The sequence below is a fragment of the Colletotrichum phormii genome, assembly GCF_030913505.1.
Source record: "Colletotrichum phormii strain CBS 102054 chromosome Unknown BDP81scaffold_9, whole genome shotgun sequence".
NCBI lineage: Eukaryota > Fungi > Ascomycota > Sordariomycetes > Glomerellales > Glomerellaceae > Colletotrichum > Colletotrichum phormii.
Genome location: NW_026851451.1, coordinates 1,454,517 through 1,478,294, shown reverse-complemented (window position 1 = coordinate 1,478,294; position 23,778 = coordinate 1,454,517). Strand labels below are relative to the sequence as shown.

Here is a 23,778-nt window from a genome sequence, read left to right as displayed (position 1 = left end):
TCATTTCCATGGAACTCCGAACAGTAATTCAATGCTTTGTCCATCGCTGTCACGTACTAGGAGAAAAGTTTTCTCTAGAAGTCGCAGCATCAGCCCTATGGGTCAAGGTCCTGAACAATCGTCGCTGATGCTCTAGCGTGACGTGTTTCCAAATCCCGCACCGCGTCAAAATTGCCAAATACAGACATTGAGGACCGTCTTCTCGAAGGACCACAAATCCCGACTGATTTAAGCTGACAAACTTTGGGTTCCGGGGACAACTTTGCCAACTTTGTCTAACCGATGAATAACGTCAATGTCGTATATATTATGATGCCTCGCTGTCCCTGTATACCTACTTATAGACAGGACTCGTTTCTGATCGCCTGAACTTCAGGTAGAATCTCAATCGTGCATCAACCACCTCAACCACTTACACCATGTCCCACCACATCATTACCCACGACGCAACCGGCAAAGCCGTCTTCTCCCACGCCTCAGGGACCCGGGAATCGCACCAAGTTCCCTCGGGCTCGATTCAAGTCGTTACCTCCACCCACAACACACCGCTCGACCTCTCCAGCGAGGCAGACATTGAACAATACAAAATCGACCGCACACAGTCTCTGTTCCTGAGCTCGCGCGTCATCACACCAGACAAGGGCACCTCGGCGCTCGTCACGGTCCTCAAATCCGGCGAAGAGTGGCCGATGCACAGGACCATGACGTTTGACGTGGTGTATATGCTCGAGGGCGTGGTGGAGCTGCACCTCGACTCCGGGGAGAAGCGGGTCGTGCGGGCCGGCGACTCGGTCACGCAGAGGGGGACGAAGCATAAGTGGGTGAATATCACGCCGGACGGCGGGATGGCCAAGTGGATTGTCTTTGCGCAGGCTGCCGGGGATGTTGTTCATGCTGGGGGGAAGAGTCTCTCCAATGAATGGGATTGATCCTTTGATTGTTGACCATGGGAGGAGTCAAGAATACACTTGGAGCTCGGTTGTAGAGGACCATTATATGCACAGCGTGATCAACCTTTAAGGTGTGTAGCTACTTTACGCAAGTTCCAGGCTACTTATCTGAATGTCGGGGAGGCTGTCGGTCAGTTCTGTTGAGCAGATCACCATCTGCACATGATTCACAGCGTGCCATTCAATACAGGCGTGCGATACGTTTCTCAAGTAATTTGTGAAATGAAAATGAAAATTAAAAGAGTCACTAGAACTATTGAAACTGTCTGAAAAATCAGAGTACTCTTTAAGCGTAGTGGATAAGAGGAAGCTATCGAGTCTGAAGAAGCCATGATTTATCCGTCTGAATCAGAAGTGGCTGACAACACAAGCATCAGCTTGTGGCCAATGTATGACCGCGTCAGTCATCAACATGCCTCTCTATTTTCCTCTTCCGAACGCCCATAAGTCACCGTTACCCAGTTGCTCGCTTCCTCCAAGATACCGGGCGTGAAAGTGATTGTCTTTTGGACAGCATGAAGTGCCGTTAGTCGATCATCGATATAGACTATATGTTTCGCATTGAATTGGACCAGATAAGAGTTTAATTCATGTTTAAAAGTTCCTACCAGCTCTCCTTCATTCTTTCCCAACTCGGTGGTGAATTCACTCCGGTAGCAAACGTTCCAGATTTTGTGAACGAGTTGGCATGCTTCAATCCGCATGCCGTCGAAAATCTTGTGTGTCAGAATGAGAATACTGGGGATAAGTGGGCTTCGCTTGATTTCGAATCTATCCGACGGGTTATCACCAGGTGATACGTAGACGCTAATGTATTCCCCGAGAGATGGTAGTTTTAATAGTCTTATGGGTTCCGACATCTCGACGAAGGCGAAATGGAGCGACAGATAGGAGTTGTCGATTAAAAAACTTGAAAGCTGGATAAAACAGGGGGGAAATGGCTATGATCTTGGGATAGGGACCAACTAGACGTGCAGCTTTTCCATGGCATTTATATAAACGCCTTCCTCTATACCCAGTGAACTTGCTCCTGCTGTTGGAAAACACCATGGAATACCGGAAATTGAAGAAAGGGTGTTTGCTCTGGGCGGTAAGTCCCAGAGAGGCGGCGACTACCTTGCGTTGAAGGGATTCCATAATTGCGGGACGGCAGCGCCTTTGCCAATCGCTGGAGGCGTCCACTTGTTTCCAAGAGAATCTATCAAGCGCGTGATGGTAGTCAATGATGATGTTCAACAAGCAAAGATTAAGACGCGTGGCGGGTAGCAGGCCAGATTTACCTGCTTACTCGAAGGTAGGTAGTCAAGGATCGTCTGGTGAAGTACCAACCAAAGCAATGACACTTCTGTTCAGAAATCTGAACAACCTTTATTGTTTCCCCCATAATTCAAGAGCTGAAGAGCCTGTTTGCGAGAAATTCCCCCATGGAAATACCAGAATCTTGCCCTACTTGCAGCATCCTACTGATGCAAGTACGTTTGGCAATCCAAAGTCAAGAAAGGGAAACCGTCAGAGGCAAGGAAACACCCCCGAGAACCATCCACGTTATCGCCAGATACTTTCCCTCTATGACTGTAAGTGGCAGCTACTTGTGAGATCTGATTTGCCCTAGAATCATGTTGATGTTGACTGCGTGATCATGCTACGTCTTCTACTACTACGATCCAATTAGTAATTGACACTGGACGTTTAATAGAGGAGGGCGGTCTTTGTGTAGGCTGCCGAGTCTGTTATTCATGTTGGGGGGAAGGGGGGTGGCTAGAGTTTATCACAACGAACAGGACTCATCTAGATATTATTAATAGTAGACGGGAGTTACGCCGGACAAAGTTGAAAATTATTTCGTGTTCAGCGTGAGCAATATACAAGACGTGTCATGGTGGTTCTTTTACTTTGGGGGCCCTAAGCAGTGTGCTGTTGCTGCTTATTTTGAGCTTATCTCCCAAATGAGAACACATAATTGCGTTACGTGAGACAGTAGGTGACAATTCCATGGCATTTATGTCACTATATCGACCGGAGAAGTCAACTAAACAACCGTCGAAACATGGTCAGCCTCGGAAGCATGGGCACACCATCGTCCACACGAGTCATCGCGTGCTCGCGGATACATGCACACGATGTGTTTCTTCGGTCTATGAGGTAGTTTATGGGATGCAAAGTTATATTTTGAGAGCCTAACAATATTGACGATATCTGAGATTCCGAGTTATCTCTCTAGGAGTAGTGAACCTCAACAAGCTGTAGTCCACCGCGGTAGTGTTCTAGCCACCTCGGTCAGGTTTGGCTGTTGCGTATATGGATTTGAGAGAAACCAAGGACTATGTCTAAAGACTACCGCGAAGTTCTCCTGCTAATTTCCAATGTGAGGATCACACATAAAAATCATTGGATAATCGGGTTCCTCCTCGGTCCAAAAAAGTAGGCCGGCTTGATTCCCGCCCTTAAATTCGAGGAAACAGACCAAATGCTTCATCTCCGGTTCATTGGGGGGTTCATTCTCGCCTTGGAGCTTGCTTCGTATCCAAATTGTGTCAAGACCGCCTACCGGATGCGGCTTGAGGTAGCAGACTTTTTTTTCGTCCTGGAAAGCTAACTTGAGAACGGGCTCCGTAGTCGAATAAACATGTTCAGAGACGAGGATGGTCAGTTTCTCTCCCTTCTCTCTGTTCTCTCTCTTTTCAGTGTAAGAGTAATTGTTGCAGAACCTCATGTGATCGTATACAACAGTTGGCGACGTTACTCTGGGGTCCTTATCGTCAGACATCTTGGCAAAGGCGTGACGGACTGAGTAAATTTTAGATGTAGTGGCTTGGAAATTCCGGAATATAGTTGTTATTGCTATTCTCGCCGTTGCTGTTGCTGCTGTGAGTAGCAGTTCTTCACCCGATAGACAACCTTTCCATGGCATCTATATAAACGAAAATTTCCAGATTTCGTTTACTAGACTTGGCCTCTCAGTCTACATCATGAATGCGAAGCAAGAGAGTCTACCGGGTGGCGGTAAATACGCAAAATACGGTAAACCTCTCCTTCGCATCAAAGGATCCTATTGTCACGAACCAGTAGCCGTCTTTGCTGAAGGACGTGTGACTACGACTCTTCAGCGACCCCCTGCCAAATTTACGAACAACGATTGAAGAATCATAGGTACCTAAGCTGATGTTCACCACTCTCGGCAAGCACCATCAGGTGGAGCAGCATGCTAAATGGCGACGATACTTCTGTTCAATTTCCGAATAGGTTACCTTCACTGTTTCCCTCACTCTTACGAGCTGAGGGGCCTGTTCGCAGGGAGCTCTTTCATGGAACCGCCAGAGGTTGGCCCCACTCGCAGCAGTCCGTTCCACTGGTGCGCGTTGGTTCAGCGATCAAAGGTCTCCAATAGGCAAACCGTCAGGGGTAAGGATACACCCCTGACTGTCGTCAATGGCTGCTAGTGGTGGCCTCTCTGAACAACCCAGTGAAAGGATTAAGTTGCGAGGCTGTTCACGCACAACTCAGAGATGGCCATGAAGTCCATCATCCGAACCCAACGAGGTGGGGGTTATCGACCTGTCCTGCTTGTGGAGCTTGGTAGCGCTCCGTATATACCTAGCCAGACGGGTTTGCCATGGACCTGACACCAAGACTCATTGAACCGACTCGGGAGTTTGATCCGTCCCGAACTGGACTCAGATGTATGCCATCTGGGTTGGAGATCTTGCTCAGACTCCTTGGGGGATCCGCATCGTCAAGCTATCGTGCGAAGTCACGTTCTGCATTGATGGTTTGGATGGAGTCGAAGGCATACGCCTTGATATTTGTGAAAACGCTCAAGGAACTATCCAAAACCCCCCTCATTAAGGTACCTATGCGTCTCAAGCAGGCCGTGGAGCGTCGTTGGGGACACTCTCAGGAACAAGCCGGACTCGAGGCTGCATATGCATGAGTTTATTCGCAACGATGTTCGTGACTACATGCTATGCCGTCTCACGGAGTATCCTAGATGGAGAATTCTTTTCGAAAAAGTCAGTTCCGTTTCGTCAACATCTCTCATCAAAGAGGTCGCAACTAAGTCCAACGGATCGCAACCTGGGCCACACTCGTAGTCCGCATGCCACGAGAAAGTCTCACCAACGAAGACGGCCTCTTAGATCTGCAGAGACGCCTAGCAAGCTTTTCCAGCAGATTTGAAAGAGTCCTTGAAGCTTATCAAAAGTTAGAGTTGTGGATCAAGTGGGAACGCGCGTGGTATAGCGCTTGATCTGGGTTGATAGTGGTCATGTCTCGTGATAGTACCACAGAGAAATATCGCCAGCTTTCTCATTCGGTTTGAAGACAGAAGACAAATCATTTGTTATCCCGTGCCCTGTAATCGCGAGAACCTCTACATATCATCACACCATCACACCGAACCCTCGTTCTCATACTCTTCCTACACCAACCCGGCCGTCTTGCCTCAAAAGAGATCTCACCGAAGAAGCAGCACCTCAACCAACATCACCAATAAGCCCTTGGCAAACCCACCAACAACCCAATCACACCCATCATCCGGTAATCCGTTACCCAGAAACCGAGAACCTCCTTCACTCCTCAACCCAAGTCCCGGGAACTATCGAAATCCAGCTTTCATCAATGGCCGCCGCTGTCACCCTGCATTCGCAAGGCGTCTGCCGCAGCCGCGTGGGGTGACCACCCACCACCCATCACCCAACCCCCTTGCTCGTGAGGCTGACGAGGGGCATACCACTATCCCTCGCCCCCACCCAATCGACCCCCCCTTCGCAAGTCCCGGGTCGCAGCACAGCAACCTAACCCCTTTCACTTCCTAAGTGTCGCCCCCCGGCTGAGGGCTCCGAACCCCCGCGTGGATACGGGTACATGTACCATTTGACGCCGGCTTAGATAGTGTGATGAGAAATATCCCCCAAACCCCTGACGACGATTATGGCGCGCGGGCTCGATATCGTAGGTAAAGGTGAGAATGAACAACGTGTGAGTAAATGCCTCAGTCTGATCACCATATCACCATTTCATAAACGTTATAGTACATTGTACTAAGATCCAATCACAAAAACCTCGGGTTACGGGACGAGAGGGAACGGTGCTTGTAATGGAAAATTTGCGCTTTTGATATCAAACTTGTGTAACACCATAACAGCAAAACCCCCATGAGTGACATTGCTTCCATTCCCACGCCATAATGCACTATCTAGACCTAACACTTCTGTCCAAAAAGATAACGAATCAAATACAAGCTGGAAAATAAACGAGGGAAGACAAATTCCTCCCATTGAGCCTGCTTTCTACCCTGCAACCAAAATTCGAACTGCAATTTTGATGAACCCCCAGAACCCATGCAAATGTGGTGACCGAAATCGAAACCTGTTCGGGAGAAATGCAGGTATGCTTACATGGAACACCACGCCTCACAACCAATCCGAATCCCATTTAAAAGACAAATGCAGAGATTCCTCCATATTACACCGAAGTCGAAAACGATCCTTTAATATCTCACCGCTGACCGTGGTGGTGCTGAGGCGGCGGCGGAGGCGGCATAATGCTTCCGTCGTGATCGATCTCGACCTCAAACATGGGGATATCTTCCGCCTTGAAGTACATACCCAAATCGTCCCCGCCGGCCGCCGAGATGGAGTACATGTCCTTGCCGAGCGCCACCTTGCGAACCTTGGCACCCAGCCCCCAGAGCCTGCCCGGCGTCATCTCCTGGGCGAGCACGTTGTCAAATGTCTGCCACTGAGAGCGCACGTGGGCGAGCGCCGTCCTCTGCAGGGCCCGGTGACTCGGCTGGCAGTTCTCGACAATCTTCTTCTCGCCGTGGCCCCTCCAGTTGATGATGAGGCGGACAGGCTTCGAGGGCGCGGTAGGGATGGCCGGGACCACGGCGGTGGTCACGGGCGCGGGGGCCATACCACGAGGTGGTGATGGGAGTCGCATGCCTGGGGGAAAGCTCCCCCGTGGGGGCGGCGGTGGTACGCCGTCTGGCGCGCGGGGGAAGATGCGTGCCCGGTGACCTGTCCAGCCAGGAGGTGGAGGGGGAGGTTGCGATATCGCGGCCATGGGGGGCGCGGGGATGTACGATGGTCGCTGCCCAGGGGCCGGGCGGCGCGTACGCGTGGTTTGTTCTGGTTCCGAGTCGATCTCTTCTTCGGAGGAAGAAGAGTCGTTCTTGGTGTGCTTGTGGGATTTGTGCTTGCTCTTGCGGTGCGAGGACTTTGTCTTCTTACCCCTCCTGGACATGATGTCGTCGTTGTCGTTGTCGCTGTCAGAGCCGGCAGACAGAGAGAGCACATCGGAGGCGTCCATTGTTGAGGCTTCACTCCCAGAGCTTTCAGAGTCTTCAGATCTTACGCCTCGGGGGAAGGCGAAACCGTTGGCTTCGATGAACTGATACACCTCCTGAGAGGACTTGGTGTGGAGGTTCTCAAAGGCATCTTCCAGATCGCGGCCCGTTGCTGAGAGAATCTCTTGACGTTTGCCTCGGTGGACCTTGACGGCGTAGATAGTGTATGACTTATTAGGTTGGCGAGAGGTGTAAATGTCAATGAGAGCACTACGGCCTGAGATCAGACGAAGATTATCTGCGAGGTGCGTTAATTCCTCACGTGTTCTACCCATCACGAGAGCATATCTAGATGTTTACCTATGATCTGCTCACGCCAAACAAGGCACAACGGGTTAGGGGCCATTGTTGTAGATGTAGGACGTGTTGGCAATGTTGTGGATTCGATTGTATCGTTGAGCAGAACGAGCATGTGCAAAGAAAAGCGAGAAGAGGCTTGAGAATTAAGGTTGGTGAAGAAGGAGGGCGAGGATGAAAGGCCAAGGGCACTTCTTATACATTACGGCTGCATCTCTGGGTCATCATCCCATGGGCAACTCAAATTTGTGGCATGCAGGAGGACCCTGCAGCCTGAGATGGCGCATTTCGGGCATACCGTTGCAGTACTTGGGCGGTTGTATCCCACAACGTACACTCAGGCACGGCACGTCTGACAGAAAGGGGAAAGTGAGGCGAAATGGCAGTGGTCTTGACATGGCACGAGTTGAAAGTCTCTATGGATCTCAGATGTACCGAAAAGCTCGAGAAGCAAGGAATGAGAGAAGCATGTAATCCAAGACCGAGCGACGGAGGCAGGGAGCTTCAGCTGCTGTGCATCCCAATGTCTATGGGCGATGTACAATCTGATCTTCGGCTCATGCGAGTGTGTGTATATATGCCTGCCAACAGGGAACATGCGGTTACCGGAAATGGGGAGGATATACGGAGTAGTCCAATGGAAAAAGAAACGTGCTGGTATAATCTTCTTTTGGACTGTGGTATTGGAAAGCGGCCAAGCCACCCACTGGAAGGAGGAGGGTTTGAGGCATGTAACGAAAAGAAAAAAGGCTCCACTCAAGCCCAATACTTTTGAGACCACCACTCGGAGGCCACATTCGGTATATGCCATGCTTTCGAGTCGGGACTTACCAATTACAGGCCCCCGTCTTGCTCGTACATACCGTGTACTCCCCTGGGCCGCCCTGCATACGGGAGGGTGGCCAGTCAACTGATGTGGCTGGGCCCTATCGTAGATGCGAGGTGAGGTCTTGCACTTTTGTCCTCAGCTCGTCCACTTCTGACAGAGATGCGACTCACCGCATTCCTCCCGTTCTGCAAGGACCACGATGACGAAGGAAATCGTGGCTGGCTAGACAACCTTCCTCCGGCGGCCCTGAAATAGTATATATAGGAGCCAGCTGGTCGGGTTGCCTAGCAGTCTGTTTCGCTGGCACGAGTAGTGCAAGAGACCGGTGAAGAAGCCGTCGAATTCCACGCAAGAGTCCAGTGTCTCGTCCTTCCTTGTCTTCCTCTCGCACAAGCTTCAAAACCCGAATACGCACAACTCTCGATCGTGGCCCGACTCGCGAGCTTCTTGTCGTTGCTCTGGTGTTGCACCATTCAACCACGCATCGACAACGGAGAAGCCCGCTGTCCTGGCGTAGACTCGTAGTCTCATACACACGCCCGCCCTAGGCTCTGTTGCCGGGTACTGCTTCATGCCTGCCAGTCGTCATCGTTGGGCCGTTGCGCAGGACTGCCATATGATTGGCATGTCCCCTAGGCGGAGAGGATCTTCTCTAGAACGCGGGTCAAGATCAATCTGAGACAATATGGCTGGTGCTCGGATTTTGCTGTGCTGCGACTCTGCGAGCGAGCGTTGGGAGTCAAGCAACCGTGAGCTCGCAACCCCACGACGACGATCGCACAGAGCTCTGGGGGGGAAAGAAACGAAACAAGAAAGGAAGGTTGGGCTTTGCGAATCTTCGCTCGTACGTGTGTGGACGTCGGAATGGGAACCCCAGGACAATGTCAGACCTTTCGCCTATTGTCTTTCGGCTTCGTCTGAAGTTGGGGAGTTGCTGGAGCGGACGTGCGAGGAATGCCCTTGTCAAATGTGCGCCCCATCACAGCCCATGCAGCGAACAATTGGACCTTGCGAGAATCCGTCGTTCTTGCTGGCAGGCAAAGCAGGGCAGTGTATGGCAGGGATGACCAGGCACTAGAGAAGCACGATCTCACAATAGGTAAGTAGACATGCTGCGTGCGAAGCGGAAAGTGGAAACGTGGGAAAAGCAACCATAACCTTGTCCTATTTTCCTTCCGGGCGAAGCCTGAAGGTGACACTCGCTGCTGCATGCAAGCTTCGCCCTAGAGCCACGAGGGCAGATGAGACGGAAGGCGGGCTTGACCGTCGTCGGGTACTACAGAGAGCCATGATATCCGAATGCCCACGCACCCGACGGGTTGAGAGGTCGTGGCTTCGTGTCCTAACTTTTCGATGCTCTGAGACGCTGTTCCGAACTCCTGGATAGGGTACCTTGAATTATCGTGTTCTGTCAACGGATTCGGCTCACACAAGACGGTCGGGCACCCAGCCCTCGTGATACGGGCTGGGCACAAAGTAATGCAGATGGAACGATCCTTGGTATTTGATAGGCGAGAGGTTCGATGAACATGGTATAAGTGAGGCTGTAGAGCGGCGATCACGTGTGATTGGACGACAATTCGAGACCCACAAGTATCGGTACTGAGTAATAAAGGTTACCTCAATTCGAGATGATACCATTATCTCCTTTCTTGGTTTGACGACACCCCATTTCAAGGCTATGTGATAACGCCCAGAAACCGGCATCTTCCTTGCCTACTGGCAGCACCAAGATATCGTAGACGGGTACTAGGCGGCCTGAAGACAATCTTTGCCCGAGTCAGATAGTTCCGTCTCTTTGATCCAACCTCAAATCATGCTACGGTTGTGCGTTCCCAATTCTCGAAACATATGTCCGTGGTCCTCCATTGTTCTCGTGTCGCCTTACGCCCTGCGCTTGCCATCGAACCGATTGGTGCATCCGACATTCGCCAACATGTATCTATTGCATTCCCAAGGTTCAATAGCCAGTGTGATGAATGATAGCCCTTGTATCGCTCTTGGGCACCAACCGAGACGAGGCGTGAAGTAAATGCCGCCTGGTATCCTGTCATCCCACCTTGTCTACCGCAACTCCATCTTACTGCGTCTGGAGACGCTCCAGGCGCGATGTTACAGCCTCGACCAGAGCCGTCTCCCGTGAGAGGAGCGACATGACTTGCTGCAGCTTGGCCTTGCGGATCTCCGTCGGGATCTTGAGCTCCGACACCGAAGATGATGATTCCTTCCCACCCTTTCCGTCCTCGCTCTGCTTCTGTATCCGTTCCACTTCTGCCACCAACTCGTCCTTGAGTCGTTGCACGTCCTCCACACGTTTCCTCAGTTGCTTCTGCTGCTTCACTGCCGGGCTGTCGTCCGAGGATGATCCCAGAACGCTGGCCTCCACGTTTTTGACTTCTGCCACGAATGCTTTCTCCTTGGCACTGAGCTCTCTTGTTGCCGCCTTGCCCACATACTTGCGGACGCCTTCTAGTCTCTCGTTGAGTCGTTTCTGTCGATCCTGCGCCTCGGCGATACGTCTTTCGAATCGGACATCGTCACTTTCACCGTCTCCGGCCTTGTCGTTGCCCGCAATCTTGTCAATCTTCTCTTTGACCTCGTTTGCCTTCTTGATTTGATCCCTGAGCTCATCTTGGAGAGTCGCGCAGCGGCGGAAAATCTCCGCCACGGCTGTGCCGAGTCGGTAGGTATCCTCGCCGAGAACGCGATGGGCGTCAGTAAGGATCTGCAGCGTCACCGGAGACAGTCTGATCTCCTGGTTCAGAATGGTCTTGTGGCGCGAGCTGCGGAGTCTGTTAATCAGCTCGGGAAGGTCGGATTGCTGCTCGAATGCGTGCGACGGCTGGAAAGCTGGGCGAGGCTCATAAAAGTCCAACGGTTCCATCGTCGTAGGCTTCTCTTCGTAGGGCGTTTCGTGGCGGACGGGCGAAAAGTCGTCCTCGGGTGTCTCGAACGTTAAGGCAATCGGCTCGTACGGAGTGGCCGAAAGAAGGAAGTATCCCAAATCCGGATCGCGGATGGCGGCGCATGCGGCGAGCGGCACGTTGACATCGCTCGAAGATTGGTTATAGAGTCTTTCGCGAATAGAGTTTTGCCCATTGACAAGGAGGCCGAGACGGAAGTCAGAGCCCGCCTCCGACTCGCCTGAGAGCTCACCCTCGAGCCGGAAGACCCAGGGAGAAAGAGAGAGGAACGTGACGCCGGCGTGCGAAGTGACAAAAAGCGAGTAGCGTGACATGACATCTGATGAGAATGTCGGCCAAGCGTCGTCGTTCATTTCTGTTGTAGCCATGGTGTCGATGCATTGGAACGTCAATAGTGAAGGTGGGTCGGCAGCGGACAAGAGACGTCCAAGCTTGGATTTGTTTCGTGGGGGCAACCATTGTGCTTCGACGCCCTCCAGGTCCAAGTATACGCGGGCCTGACCGGTGGTGGACAAGAGGCAGATGACCGAGAGAGAAAGACCCTCCTGGTCACCTTCGTCAAAGTCCAGGTCTTCATCCTCGCCCATCATCAGGTCGTCGGTGTCCACCTTCTTCCCGATTACTAGCAGATCCGTTAGAAGGCCGTCCCCGACATCCTCGCTTTCGGGATCGGCATCGAATTCGAACGGGCCTTGCAATCTTGGGATAACTCCCGGCCGGGAGGGTCGTGTGTAGACCTCCACGGTCTCTTCGCCCGGCGCTGTGTCGAGGATTTGGGGCTCCTGAGAATCCAAATCACCCATCCACTCGAGCTGCTGCTGAGCGAGAAGCTTGTCCATTTCGGATACAGCAGGGTCATCCTCCAGGGCGGCCACCTTGGATACGATGGACACTGAAAGGGATGGGATAAGAGTAGGAGGCGGTGCCCATTTCTGGGGCAGCAAGGGGCTCAATGCATAGACGTCGCCTTCTCTCATTGCAACCCAGAGAGTCATAGGACTCCATCCTCCGGAGCCACGGCCGGCAAAGCAAGCAGAGGCCACCTGCATCTCGAGAGAGTACTGTGAGAAGCTGGCGTTCGTAGCAGCTGTGGATGCGCTGAAGTCCTGGTCAAGCGTCGTGCCATCCACTAGCTTCTTCAAGTCAATCGATAGTGTAGGAGAGTCGAATGACCACCGATCGGTCAGTGACAACTCCCAGACGCGTACAATCGCATCGGTCGTGACGGTGACTAGGCAAGAGCCCTTGACGCCAAGTGGGTGCCATACAGCTGACGCAACTGAGGATCGCGAGGTGACATGAGTTGTAGGTCCCAGTGTCCAGATCTTGGGTCGCAGAGGTCCAGTATCCTCGGCCGTGAGATGCGAAGAGTCGGGAACCACGCAAATGTGAACGGTATGTGCCGTGAGAATAGCGAGGTAATCGGAGTTCGGGGAGATGACGAGCTGCCGGATGTCGTCTGCGACAGATGTCTTGATAGTCTAAGAAAGTTGTTAGCATCCCTAGTCACTCGCTCTGTTGAGAGACAGAACCTACCCTGAAGCCCTGGGCCGTAGCCGCCTCCTCCGTCGAGGGAATGGCGTCGTCGTCGAACGATTGCGTCGAGTCCTCCCGCTTGACACGGCTGCCCATGCGACGGTGCGCATGTTTCGTTGACCATTTCTCCTTCAGGTATGCCAGATCGCCCCATCGCAACTCCTTGCCAACAGCAACGAAGACCTCGGTTCCTCGTCTCGCAATCGTTCGCCTAGGGCCTTGGATCTTCTTCTTCTTGGATCCGTAGGGTGACGGTGCGCTCAACGCCTTGTTGGAGGCGTCGCTGGAGGGCGCGAACAAGCTGTGGCCCGGCCCATGCGACAGCCACGGGGCCGTATAGCTCTTGACCTTGGGCATTGCGTCCCTCTCAAGCGTAAGAATTATGTGTCGGAGATTCTCTGCAGGCTTTCGGGTGGTTGAATAGGTGCTGCAGGCTGGATCGAGCTCGAATGTCGTTCGTGGACTTTTTCGGTAGTGTTTGCTGGGTGAGCTTGTCTCTAGAATTATTCCTAGTCAAAAAACGCGGTTGCTGCTAGCAGCCACACCGAGACCCACTTTGAGCTTTCCCGGCGCTACCTGCATTTGCGCTGCGCCAATCAGACCGACTGGACAACGGACCGTGTTAGTCTTCGGGCTTCAGTGCCTGAGGTAGGCAACTATATGGACTTGCCAACAAGATAGTGCGGGCTTCAGATCTACTGAAGTACATTATAGAATATCTGAATGTTCTCATGAATAATATAGTTTGGAGCTCACAACAGTGAATGCCTTGTGGCCGGCCAAGGCACAGCTTGGTGAGGTCCAAGAGATGGAGTCATGTACTAGTCTTCTGCCTAACTTTGCTGAAGCTATCGCCACTTCTCAATTCAAGTCAAGAGTGAGTAAAAGCCTCTGGGGAGGATGCTTATTGGAAAAACTCAGCCGTATTGTCAATTGAAATTCCAAAGTGACGTTGAACGATCCTGGAAGCAACGACATAAGTGAACGTCGCGCACAGACCATCAAGTAACTGGCAAGGTGCGCCTGCCTGAGGTACCTTGGTACCTTTCGATTCAAACCGGCAAGTGCTGCTTCTTCAGACCTTCGACCTTCAATTCCCACTTACACGATCGACAACGAACCAATTGTCCTCCACCACAAACATCCAATCCCTTCAAAATGCAGGTCCGGCACAGAAACACAGTAGATCGCCTCGACAGGCCGAGCGCATACTACCACAACCGGGTATGCAGCTTCTCGTCCCCCCAGAGCTGCTCTCCAATCGTCCAAGCAGGAAAGAGGCGATTCCCAAACAGAAGCTAACTTCCATACCTTCACAGAACAAGCGCAGGAGAAACGACCCCCGCGACGCCGCCCGCGAAGCCCGCGACGCAGAAGACGAAGCTGCCACCAAGAACGAGCCACTCCCCGAGGACCCCCTCGCCGCCGCGACGACCCTCTACGTCGGCAACCTCTCCTTCTACACCACCGAGGAGCAGGTCTACGAGCTCTTTTCAAAGTGCGGCGAGATCAAGCGCCTCGTCATGGGCCTCGACCGCTTCAACAAGACCCCCTGCGGCTTCTGCTTCGTCGAGTACTACACCCACCAGGACGCCCTGGATTGCATGAAGTATATCGGCGGCACCAAGCTCGACGAGCGCGTCATCCGCACCGATCTCGATCCGGGCTTTGAGGAAGGAAGACAGTACGGTCGCGGCAAGAGCGGTGGACAGGTGCGGGATGAGTACCGTGAGGACTTTGACGAAGGGCGCGGTGGGCATGGTAGGGCGATTCAGATGCAGAGGGATCGGGATGATCGCATGGGCGAGTATGAGGAGTCGCGATGAGCGTAGAGGGTGTGCGTGTATGTTTACTGGGATTGGGACTGGGGAGCTTCTTCTTTGTCCGTCAGGGGACGACATCAAAAGCAAGTGAGACGTGGGAAGAAAAAAAGAGAACGAGAGACTCTACTTCAGAGAGTGGGAAACAAAGCTTTTGCAAATACTAGGCAGGCTTCGGGGAATCGATACCCTCAATATGACACAATCATGGACATCAAACCGATTGTAATACTTGGCTGCGTGACTGGACTTTGTCCTTTTGGTTAATCTCACATTCAACTTCCTAATCAGCCGTACAAAGTGTGGTTTTGTCTCATGAGCCCCAAAGCAGATGCTATAATATACAGAGAAGCTGTTTCGTCTGCTCCTGTTCACTGCAACGGCAGCGGTCCGTTGGATCTCCTCCTCTCCCTCAGCTTCGGGTTGCGTAGAGTACATATTCGTACAAGGGCCGTAGCCATTCCCTCTGTTCCAAGTTTCTCGCCGCCCATCTTGCCAGGCCAAATGCCTCTGACATGGCTCTGGTAGTTTAGTAACCCGGCGGGTTCAATCTCTGCGAAACTCTCGTCCACTTGGGAAGTTCTGCAAAAGACCCAATGTCAGCTCAACACCCCTCGATTTCATATATCACGGTTTCTCCCAAAGCCAGCACATCACACGATGGTGGCAAGCAACGAGAAAAGAGAGCGAGAGAGGAAACATACTGTGAATGCCCTTGCGGTACTTCTTCTCCTTGCGATCAAACATGGTATACTTGTCCTTCGGCAACATCTCCGCCTCGGTCGGCATCTCAGCCTTCCACCGCTCCAGCGCGGCCACCGTCTCGCCCTTCTTCGCCAGCGCGGCATCCACCGTCGCAATCACGTCGTCGACGGCGCGGAGGCGCTCGCGGTGGCGGCGCTTCTGGAACTTGGAGAGCCGCCAGGGGATCTTCCAAAGCAGACCGCTCGAGAGCGGGGAGGTCATGCGGAAAGCGCCGAACATTTTGGATGTGTGTGTGTGTGTGACGTGTATGGGAGAGTCAGGAAGGTGGATTGAGTGTCGAGCTGCGATGCTCCGGTCGTGAAGAGGGCTGCTTCGTTCGGGTTCGATTCGGTGCCCCGAATTCGGATGGACTAGGTCCCTGGTGTTGAATTTATCCTCTCCCCGGACGTGTCGTATATCGTGCTGCCTCGCGGTACGTCGTCGTTTCGGTCGTCGTCGGTTATGCAGCTCAGGAGCTTCGATACCTCTCCTACATTGACGAACAAAACCATTCGATGCAGACGCCTTCCCAGGGAAATTTTGGAGCTTCGAAAGCCGATTAAGAGTGGAGAGCATTCGAAGAACTCAATTGGTTGGCTCTCTGCTCGTGCGGAATTTCCCATGTACCACCCGAGAGGACCAGAGTCTCCACTGCGTCCTGCAGGCCCGCCAGCCCGCCCCGCGGGCCCTGCGCCAAGGTTTCTAGGTGTTAGCTGTCGCTGTCGCTGCAGCGGGAACTCGGTGAGAGGCCAGAGGCGCAACATCACGAACCGAAGCTCCAGCGATTTCTCGAGATACCCCCCTTGCTTCCCACGTCGACAAACTCCTTGTACCCAAGCGAACGCTATCTATCCGACGGTCTCATTCAGATCATCTTCCCACGAAAGCCGCATACATCCTCCCGTACCTCGAACCCGAAGAAGCGCATCGGAAACCTCGAAGCCAAACTCCTGAGCAGGGCCGTCCACACACCTCGTGCAGGGTGATAGATATTGCTTGAGAAGAGAGATAGATATAGGCAAAAAGGAGGACGCCCGCGCGCACACTTTACAACACACAAATACACACAACAATGTCGTACTACTTCGCCATCGTCGGCACGCAAGACAACCCCCTCTTCGAATACGAATTCGGCACCTCCAAACAAGGCGGCGACGGCCAGTCGCGCTTCAACGAGCAGGTCCGCCACCTGAACCAGTTCATCCTGCACAGTAGTCTGGATATCGTGGAGGAAGTGCAGTGGGCGCAGGGGCAAATGTAAAAATTCACCTCCTACTCCCTCTAACATCCCGCTTCAAATGGGCTCTACTTCCCAGACTGCCCATGGCAAGCTTGCCTCGCGATCAAAAGACGACCTAGGATAGACACACACACACACACACACACACACAAGCATGCTGACACCAACCCTCCAAACACACAGGTACCTCAAAATCGTAGACAAGTTCTTCAACAACTACGTCTCCTGCTTCGTCACGGCAGGCAACGTCAAGTTCCTCCTCCTGCACCAGCCCTCGGCGCCCTCCACCACGGCGTCGTCGCGCTCGTCGACGGCCATCGGCGCCAACCCCACCAGCCCCGCGACCGAGGAGGCCATCAAGAACTTCTTCCAAGAGGTGTACGAGAACTGGGTTAAGGCCATCATGAGTCCGTTTTACCGGGTCAACATGGAAGTCAAGAGTCCCGTGTTTAGGTCACGGGTGGCGGCTGCGGGGAGGAAATATCTTTAGTTCACCTTGGGTGTTAGGGGAAATAATGTGGAATAGATTCAGTCACACGAACGTCGCAGCCTAGACTGCTTGCCGTATTCATAGTGGATCACTTCATAAAACGTAAACAAGACCCAAGTCACGATTTAACCACGTTCAGGGAGCAAAGACTGTGTGTTGTGTTCAAGTCACCATGTTGGTTGGTGTTCCATTTCAGACAATGCGTCTGCCTATCGACGCCATGAGAGCACTATCATTCCCAGAGTCTCGTGATTCCCAAACGCCATAAATCAACGTGATGTATCCATATCCCCCATTACCGTTGAAAAGACCAATGAATCCACAACGAGAGCCTGCCCATCAGCAGCCTAGATTCCACGGCGCCATGGCATCCGAGCCGCGCAAGAGGCAAAGCAACCATCGAAGTGATACGCTTAACCACCGAAACCGTACAGGGTACGGCCCTGGCGCTTGAGGGCGTAGACGACGTCCAGGGAGGTGACGGTCTTGCGCTTGGCGTGCTCAGTGTAGGTGACGGCGTCACGGATGACACCCTCGAGGAAGGACTTGAGGACACCACGGGTCTCCTCGTAGATCACTAAGAGCGAGGTATGTTAGCAGACCGTTGAGTAGAGACGTAGTTGCGTGAACTTACTGGCAGAAATACGCTTGACACCACCACGACGTGCGAGACGGCGGATAGCGGGCTTGGTGATACCCTGAATGTTGTCACGCAAAATCTTGCGGTGACGCTTGGCGCCACCCTTTCCGAGGCCCTTGCCGCCCTTGCCGCCTGGGAGACGTTAGTATCATGATGGCAACCAGGAAAATAGAGACTCTAAGTCGAGGACGTGATGCGACAAGAGACGCGTATCCGCGATGGATGAGGTTGAGACGCGTATTGAAAGCAGATACGCATACCAACTGAGCCTCATCCATTAAACCGCGGGGTTACGCCACACTCGAGACGCGCCACGACACTGCGACAAACAGGAAGGTCAAATAGGTAAATAGGAGATGCAACTTACGTCCAGTCATATTGAATGAGTTTGTTGAAGTAGATGCTTAAGTGGATGGAATAAGCGTCTCGATAAAGACGTGTCGTTTGATGACGTTGAAAGTTGGTGGTGATGGATACACTGGGTGTGGGAAAAGAGAAGAGTGGGAATGGGGGAAAGAAGAGGTAGCTGAGGGGGGTAAAGAATAAATAAGGCGGTGCTGCAAGTCCGGGGGGATGGTTACTGATTGTGTGGTGCGGCAGGCGCTGATGGGATCAGTAGGCTAGTCCCGATTTGGTGAGTGCTCTTTATTTTCTGAAAAACCGGCAATTGTCCTCTATTTTCCGCTAGGGGAGTCTTTGGCTGACATTGCTGCTTAACGAACGGCTGTTTTGACAGGCGCGCTTTTTTGTTATGGACGCATTGTTGAGTGGGGGTGGAACGTGCACGGCTTCTATTTTTCATTTTTCTAGTCGGGGAAACACCAAGGGGCCCGGGCCAAGCAGAAAGAGCCGTCGAAAGCAGGGGTGTGTTGGTTGCCAAAAGCAGAGAGGTCAAGGACTCAAGGCAAGTGCGGGTGAATTATGACTGGTCCGAGCTCTCTTTCCACTTCCGAGCCCATTTACCCATTGTCGCGGTCTGATAAGGTCACGCGTCAGCAATGGATTTCTTCCTGCACTCTGCCACTGCCGCTCCCGATCTGTCGTCCGCTTTCGCCTTCCTTTGCCCAGTCAGACTTATTTTGGATTGGTCAGGCTTTTCGTTTTCTCCCCGCCGCTGGGTGTTCATGCAAGGAAAGCCCCGTAGGCTGTAAGGTAGCTCAAGTTAAATAACCCCCTCCTCTGGCGATTCACATAAGACCTCGTGGGAATTTAACGAGATCGAGGCAGCGACCCAGCTCATGACCTTAAACCTGGGGTAATGGCCTTTCTTAGGAGATTTTGACAGCTCAGGGCCTCGACAAGATATGACGTTCGTCCCTCCTTTTGATCTGGCTAGACTCTAGAGCATACCCAGCCTAGATCTGACGCGACATGGATCATTGGTCTAGACCTTGATGATCTGCCGCAGTTAAGGTGGTAGGCAGGTAGTGACCAAACTGTCACTTGACAGACCTGGATTGATTAGGACACTCGCACCTGTCGCGTTTCTTTACCTAACTCTCACTCACTTTTGCCACATGCATACCAGACATTACAGAGTACAGACTAATCAGGTTAGGTAATGCATTACTTTTCATGGCCATCGATCTGTCGTTTCAGCCACTACTGCGGCGCCTCATAGGGCGCTAATATACAAGAGGGTCATCCTTTGAGCCCTCCCCAAGCCAATATGCAACCCTGCTTTACTTTCCTAAACGCCGATGCCATGCAGCATGCAACATGAATCCGTATCGTCGTGCTGTTATACCATGCCCAAATTCAAAGCTTGGCCAAACTCGCTCTCGTCTCGTCGTGGGAACCCGGACTCGTTGCCAATTCTCGCACCGCCCACAGAAAACGCATGTACAATCGCGGACACCATCCCGCTCCTGTGGATAGGGCAAAACAGCCTCAGTCGAAGACAACCTTCTTCATCCTGTCATCCTATGTCATCATGGAGTCTTCCATGCCCACGTCATCCTCGATACTCTCGATGGCATCCTTGATCGACTGACTCGCCTGCTCAGATCGTTAGCTCAAGTGTCTGCCTTGCTAGCTGGACCGGGAATCTTACCTTTGGATCTAAAGCAAGAGCATTGCTGAAAGCCCGTACCGCCATCTGCTTTTCATTGAGGCTTCTGTACAACTTGCCAAGTAAAAAGTGCACCATGGCCTCATCAGGGGCTACATCCCTCAAAATGAGCAACTCTTTCTCCGCAAGATCTACCTTGCCCAGACTCATCAGCGCGCGTGCCTTTTTGTACCGTACTATGGGTGCTCGTGGCGCCAGGTCTGTGGCTTTGGTATAGAACTGTAGCGCGGCTATCATTTGCTTCTGCCTTTCCAGGATCGCCCCAATACGGCAAATGAGAACGGCATTGGTCGGGTTGATATCGGATGCCGTATGGAAGTGAACGTAAGCCTTTTCGTAGTTGCCGAGTTTCTCAAAGACCTGGCCAATGCCATAGTAGGCGTTGTAATGACGTCGGTCCGCCGTGACAGCCTTCCGGAAGGCGCTGAGAGCCTTTTCGTATTCTTCGTTGGCGACGTGCTCGTGGCCTTGAAGCGTGAAAGCATATGCAAACTTGGGATTTAGCTGCGTCGCTCGCTTAAAGCAACGCAGAGCCATTTCATGCTCTCTTGCCAACGACCAGGCATTGCCAAGAGCGCACCAGGCTTGTGGAGATGTCCAGTCGGCATCGACCAGCTCATGAGCCAAGAAGGACAAGTCCGTCTCCCGCTTGAGATGCCAAAGAATTGTCGAGTAGATTTCCATGTCATCCATCCGCGTAGGCGCCACCACACGCAGTTTTCTGAAGTACTTTTCGGCGTCTTTGTATGACCCTTGTTCGTGATGCGCTCGGCCCATTTGCGCCAACACCCAAGGTGTATCTTGCTGGCTTCGAGGTAAAGAAGCGTAGAATTGCAGGGCCTCCTGGCACCGGAAAGCTTTGAGTGAGTAGTATCCAGAGGCGAATTTCTTGAGCAACTCCATAACCCATCTCAAAGCTTCCTCAATCCTGACGTTGTCGAGTTCGTGTGAGACGGCTTTCGGTACGGCGTGCTGCACCGCATGAGGCTCTCTCACACGAGTGGTCTCGGCGTGGTCGACATCCATACCACTGTCTTCGACCGGCTTACGGTTGCCGCTCACGACCCTACCAACACTGGAGCCACTAGAGCCAGGTCGCATTATCCGTGAGATCTGGGGTCTAGCCTTCTTCAGCTCACGAGTTGCAGCGGCGCCGATGGTAGCAGCGCCGGAATTCGCTTTGGCAATTGAGGGTTTGTTAAACATGTTAAGCCTGGCACTTCTCCGTTGTGCAGGAGCGTTGGCTTCTTCGGAGTGTTGCCTAGATACCGGGTGGCCCGAAACCGTCCTCTTCCGCTCCGTAGGTGCCATGGTCGACCGCAGAGTTCCGGTCCCAGCGTCGGAATGCAGCTCGACTGAATCCTTGTCTTGGCTTCTGGTGCTTCTTTTGGCACCTAATTTGTAGCTCATCTTTGGTGGGGCCTCCAAAAAGCCGGGATCCACGGCCTGAGCTGTTCTTGTCCTCCGTGGCGGCGCCTGTGGTGGCTCCGCAGCGCCGAAAGCTGAACGCATAGTAGGAACCTCTGGCATGGACACTGGGCCGGTAGGTGTCTCCATGAGATCGAGCTCACCGTTACTCGTGGATGGTGGGGCTAGCCTAGATCTTGCTGCTGTGATTTTTGACATGAAATCATTCTCCTCTGCTTCCGCGGAGAAGACGTTGGCGCTATAAGGCATATCCTGATATGTAGAGGATCGGTGAAGGTTAAAGGGGTCAGATGAGTCCGCCGTTGAACGAATCGGAGGTCGTTTGGGCTCGAAGGAATTTGCCGAGCTCTCCTTAGGCTCCTGGGGTAACACTCCCTGCTCCTGTTCAAAACAATGAACGAGAGGATCGGTGACCTGGAAAATATTTGGTACGCGCAGTTTAACGCCCATGTCGCTAAGGGCCTGAAAGGCATCCCACATGAAAGGGTTGACTCTCACTGCAGTCTCGAAACATTCGATTGCCCTCCGCTTGTCATCGTACGCCCGGTACAGCTTTCCTAGTAAACACAGAACCGCAGCTTCGTCTGGGTAGAGCGAGCGAGTCGAGGTGGTGTGCTTGCCCATGTTCGTCTTGCCGATCCACTTCTCCCGAGCTTTTTCTAGGGCATTGATGCCGTCTTTGTATCGTTCCATTTTGACGCATGCGTGCGCAAATACCCAGGCGGCACCCAGATTCGTCCCACGGGAAGCCGATGGCCTGCTGACTTCGAAGGCAGTTCGGTGGTCACCGAGGCGGAGGTGGCATAGAGCCAGGAGATGTGCAGACTCGCTCGACTTGGGATCTTGGGCGCTTAGCCTCTCGGCGAAAAAGAGGGCATTCTCGTAGGCACTGTTGTCGACATGGTAGTAGACTACCTGCCGTAGCAGCCCTGTTATGGCCGCACTCGTGGGCGCCATTCTCGGTGGGTAGGTGAAAAGAGGTGGGCGGTTCGGTGGAGGAGGGTTAACGTCCACGGCAGTTTATGGCCATGAGATCTCGCGGGTGGTGCAACAACTGTCGAAATTGAAGGCTGGAAATCGCGGTACACAGTAGCGACCCGATGCACTGGACGTGCAGCTTTGGTCGAGAGGCGTTGGTCGGGCTCTGTCGAGCTTGGGTATGGGATTGTGTGCAGGCGCAAAAAGTTGCGTCCGTGAATTTCGAGGTGGGCGTTCGCGCAGAGCCTGAGGCCGAGAGCAGCAAGGGTGCTGGAAGCGCGTTCTTGTCGACAGATGGTTGAGGATTAACAATTAAAGAGCAGCGGGAGGCGAAGAGTGCAAGGTCGAATTGAATCGGTAAGTGCTGCAAAAGGCGACGGCGAGGATCGTAAGGTCGTAGAGGTGGTTCAATGGGCAGTTTGCGGATTGTTGCCTGTCGGAGCGAAGAAGGCGTTCGTTGCGTGGTGGGTCCCCGTGGATTTTTGTTTGGGCTCGGCGACAGGCAGTGAGTGAACTCAGTCAAAGTGCAGCAGTATCGGCTCTTTGCAGCAACACAAGACAAAACTCGCGGTCCATCTGACTGACTAAACAGAGCATACCAAAAAAAAACAAAAAAGCAAAATTGGTCGCAAAGACAATGCAGCGAGATGGACACAGCACCCAGAGAACGAGTGAAGAGGAACTGAATAGGACGGAGGGGAGGAGGTGGAGGGGTGCTGTCCAGAGGGAAACAGCCAGACGGGAGGCGGGAGACGGACGAGACTGAGAGTCAGCGAAGTGAGAATTCTCCGTAGCTCGTCAGATCAACAGACGTCAGGCCAGATCAGCCGTGCACTCTGCGTGGGATGGCAGGAGGGAAGGGGAGAGAGAGGTAGAGTTGGTCGTGAAGGTGTCACTTTAGGTCCAGATCCAAGGCCATGTTGCGGCTTGCCATTTACTGTGCATGTCCAGTCAGCGTCTCTTGTCCAAGTCTGGACGATGGTGTGTTGACCTGACTGCGGCGTTTCCTTCCTTAGGTCGCGCTTGGTGTGGTGATACTACAAATCTGATTGGCCCATACGATACCTCAGCGACCACCGTCGTCTTTGCCCAGCAACCCGACCGGAAGAAGCGCCTACCAACCCCCCTCCCCTGCCGCCAGCCCCCCACCTGCCTGGTCGTCCACAGTTCCATTACAACTTGCAGTCGCAGTCGCAGTCGCAACGCCTCCCCCGTGCCTTCCTTCCCCTTGCGCCAGAGACATTTTACCCGCCACTGTTCGCTTCCATTCCCGGGGATCCACTTCTCGCCGTCTGCCCGTTCCATTGGGTCCCGCCGCGCCTGAGCCACACCATCAGCCATCCGCCTCAATTGCTTCTCTGGAATTTCGTCACCTTCCATCCTTTCAGCCTCAATTCCAGCCAGGCCGCAACCTGTCTTTTACTCACAGGAACGTTGGACCCCACCTTTGAAGACCGACATCATTAACTTAATTAACTTGACCTC

The 23,778-nt window shown here is 53.0% G+C and overlaps 9 protein-coding genes across 9 annotated transcripts; 3 read left to right on the top strand and 6 right to left on the bottom strand.

Moving 5' to 3' along the window:
- Positions 1 to 419: 419 nt before the first annotated feature.
- BDP81DRAFT_449385 (uncharacterized protein) lies at positions 420 to 929 on the top strand (the record flags this gene model as incomplete). The annotated part of the gene is made up of 1 exon (XM_060592398.1): positions 420 to 929. One exon carries the CDS (start codon positions 420 to 422, stop codon positions 927 to 929), a length of 510 nt encoding a protein of 169 aa, XP_060445949.1.
- A 5,517-nt stretch (positions 930 to 6,446) lies between these two features.
- Positions 6,447 to 7,642, bottom strand: BDP81DRAFT_460880 (uncharacterized protein; the record flags this gene model as incomplete). Its single annotated transcript, XM_060593700.1, has 2 exons — positions 6,447 to 7,534; positions 7,597 to 7,642. The coding sequence occupies 2 exons, from the start codon at positions 7,640 to 7,642 to the stop codon at positions 6,447 to 6,449; spliced, it is 1,134 nt and encodes a 377-aa protein (XP_060445948.1).
- A 184-nt stretch (positions 7,643 to 7,826) lies between these two features.
- BDP81DRAFT_427274 (uncharacterized protein) lies at positions 7,827 to 8,412 on the bottom strand. The gene has a single exon (XM_060590342.1). The coding sequence runs from the start codon at positions 8,402 to 8,404 to the stop codon at positions 7,931 to 7,933; it is 474 nt and encodes a 157-aa protein (XP_060445947.1). The 5' UTR covers positions 8,405 to 8,412; the 3' UTR covers positions 7,827 to 7,930.
- Positions 8,413 to 10,502: 2,090 nt separating this feature from the next.
- On the bottom strand, positions 10,503 to 13,239 carry BDP81DRAFT_318560 (nuclear pore complex protein An-Nup82; the record flags this gene model as incomplete). Its single annotated transcript, XM_060584368.1, has 2 exons — positions 10,503 to 12,827; positions 12,883 to 13,239. 2 exons carry the CDS (start codon positions 13,237 to 13,239, stop codon positions 10,503 to 10,505), a joined length of 2,682 nt encoding a protein of 893 aa, XP_060445946.1.
- Positions 13,240 to 14,040: 801 nt separating this feature from the next.
- Positions 14,041 to 14,708, top strand: BDP81DRAFT_318197 (RNA recognition domain-containing protein; the record flags this gene model as incomplete). Its single annotated transcript, XM_060584339.1, has 2 exons — positions 14,041 to 14,106; positions 14,202 to 14,708. 2 exons carry the CDS (start codon positions 14,041 to 14,043, stop codon positions 14,706 to 14,708), a joined length of 573 nt encoding a protein of 190 aa, XP_060445945.1.
- Positions 14,709 to 15,231: 523 nt separating this feature from the next.
- On the bottom strand, positions 15,232 to 15,686 carry BDP81DRAFT_318493 (mitochondrial ribosomal protein L31-domain-containing protein; the record flags this gene model as incomplete). The annotated part of the gene is made up of 2 exons (XM_060584363.1): positions 15,232 to 15,284; positions 15,407 to 15,686. The coding sequence occupies 2 exons, from the start codon at positions 15,684 to 15,686 to the stop codon at positions 15,232 to 15,234; spliced, it is 333 nt and encodes a 110-aa protein (XP_060445944.1).
- Positions 15,687 to 16,379: 693 nt separating this feature from the next.
- On the top strand, positions 16,380 to 17,272 carry BDP81DRAFT_222604 (Sedlin). Its single transcript, XM_060582815.1, has 2 exons — positions 16,380 to 16,703; positions 16,870 to 17,272. Exons 1-2 carry the CDS (start codon positions 16,519 to 16,521, stop codon positions 17,174 to 17,176), a joined length of 492 nt encoding a protein of 163 aa, XP_060445943.1. The 5' UTR covers positions 16,380 to 16,518; the 3' UTR covers positions 17,177 to 17,272.
- Positions 17,273 to 17,589: 317 nt separating this feature from the next.
- Positions 17,590 to 17,925, bottom strand: BDP81DRAFT_318161 (histone-fold-containing protein; the record flags this gene model as incomplete). Its single annotated transcript, XM_060584333.1, has 2 exons — positions 17,590 to 17,753; positions 17,811 to 17,925. Coding segments are annotated over 2 exons (279 nt in total), but the record flags the coding sequence as incomplete, so codon positions are not given.
- Positions 17,926 to 19,739: 1,814 nt separating this feature from the next.
- BDP81DRAFT_460873 (tetratricopeptide) lies at positions 19,740 to 22,272 on the bottom strand (the record flags this gene model as incomplete). Its single annotated transcript, XM_060593699.1, has 2 exons — positions 19,740 to 19,814; positions 19,870 to 22,272. The coding sequence occupies 2 exons, from the start codon at positions 22,270 to 22,272 to the stop codon at positions 19,740 to 19,742; spliced, it is 2,478 nt and encodes an 825-aa protein (XP_060445941.1).
- Positions 22,273 to 23,778: the final 1,506 nt, after the last annotated feature.

What these genes read in the sequence shown, in the direction of transcription:
- BDP81DRAFT_427274 (XM_060590342.1), bottom strand. Translation starts at nt 8,404, where the DNA reads ATGGCATATACCGAATGTGGCCTCCGAGTGGTGGTCTCAAAAGTATTG.
- BDP81DRAFT_222604 (XM_060582815.1), top strand. Translation starts at nt 16,519, where the DNA reads ATGTCGTACTACTTCGCCATCGTCGGCACGCAAGACAACCCCCTCTTC. An exon ending in CAGTGGGCGCAGGGGCAAAT is followed by an intron (nt 16,704 to 16,869) that starts GTAAAAATTCAC and finishes CCAAACACACAG; the next exon opens with GTACCTCAAAATCGTAGACA.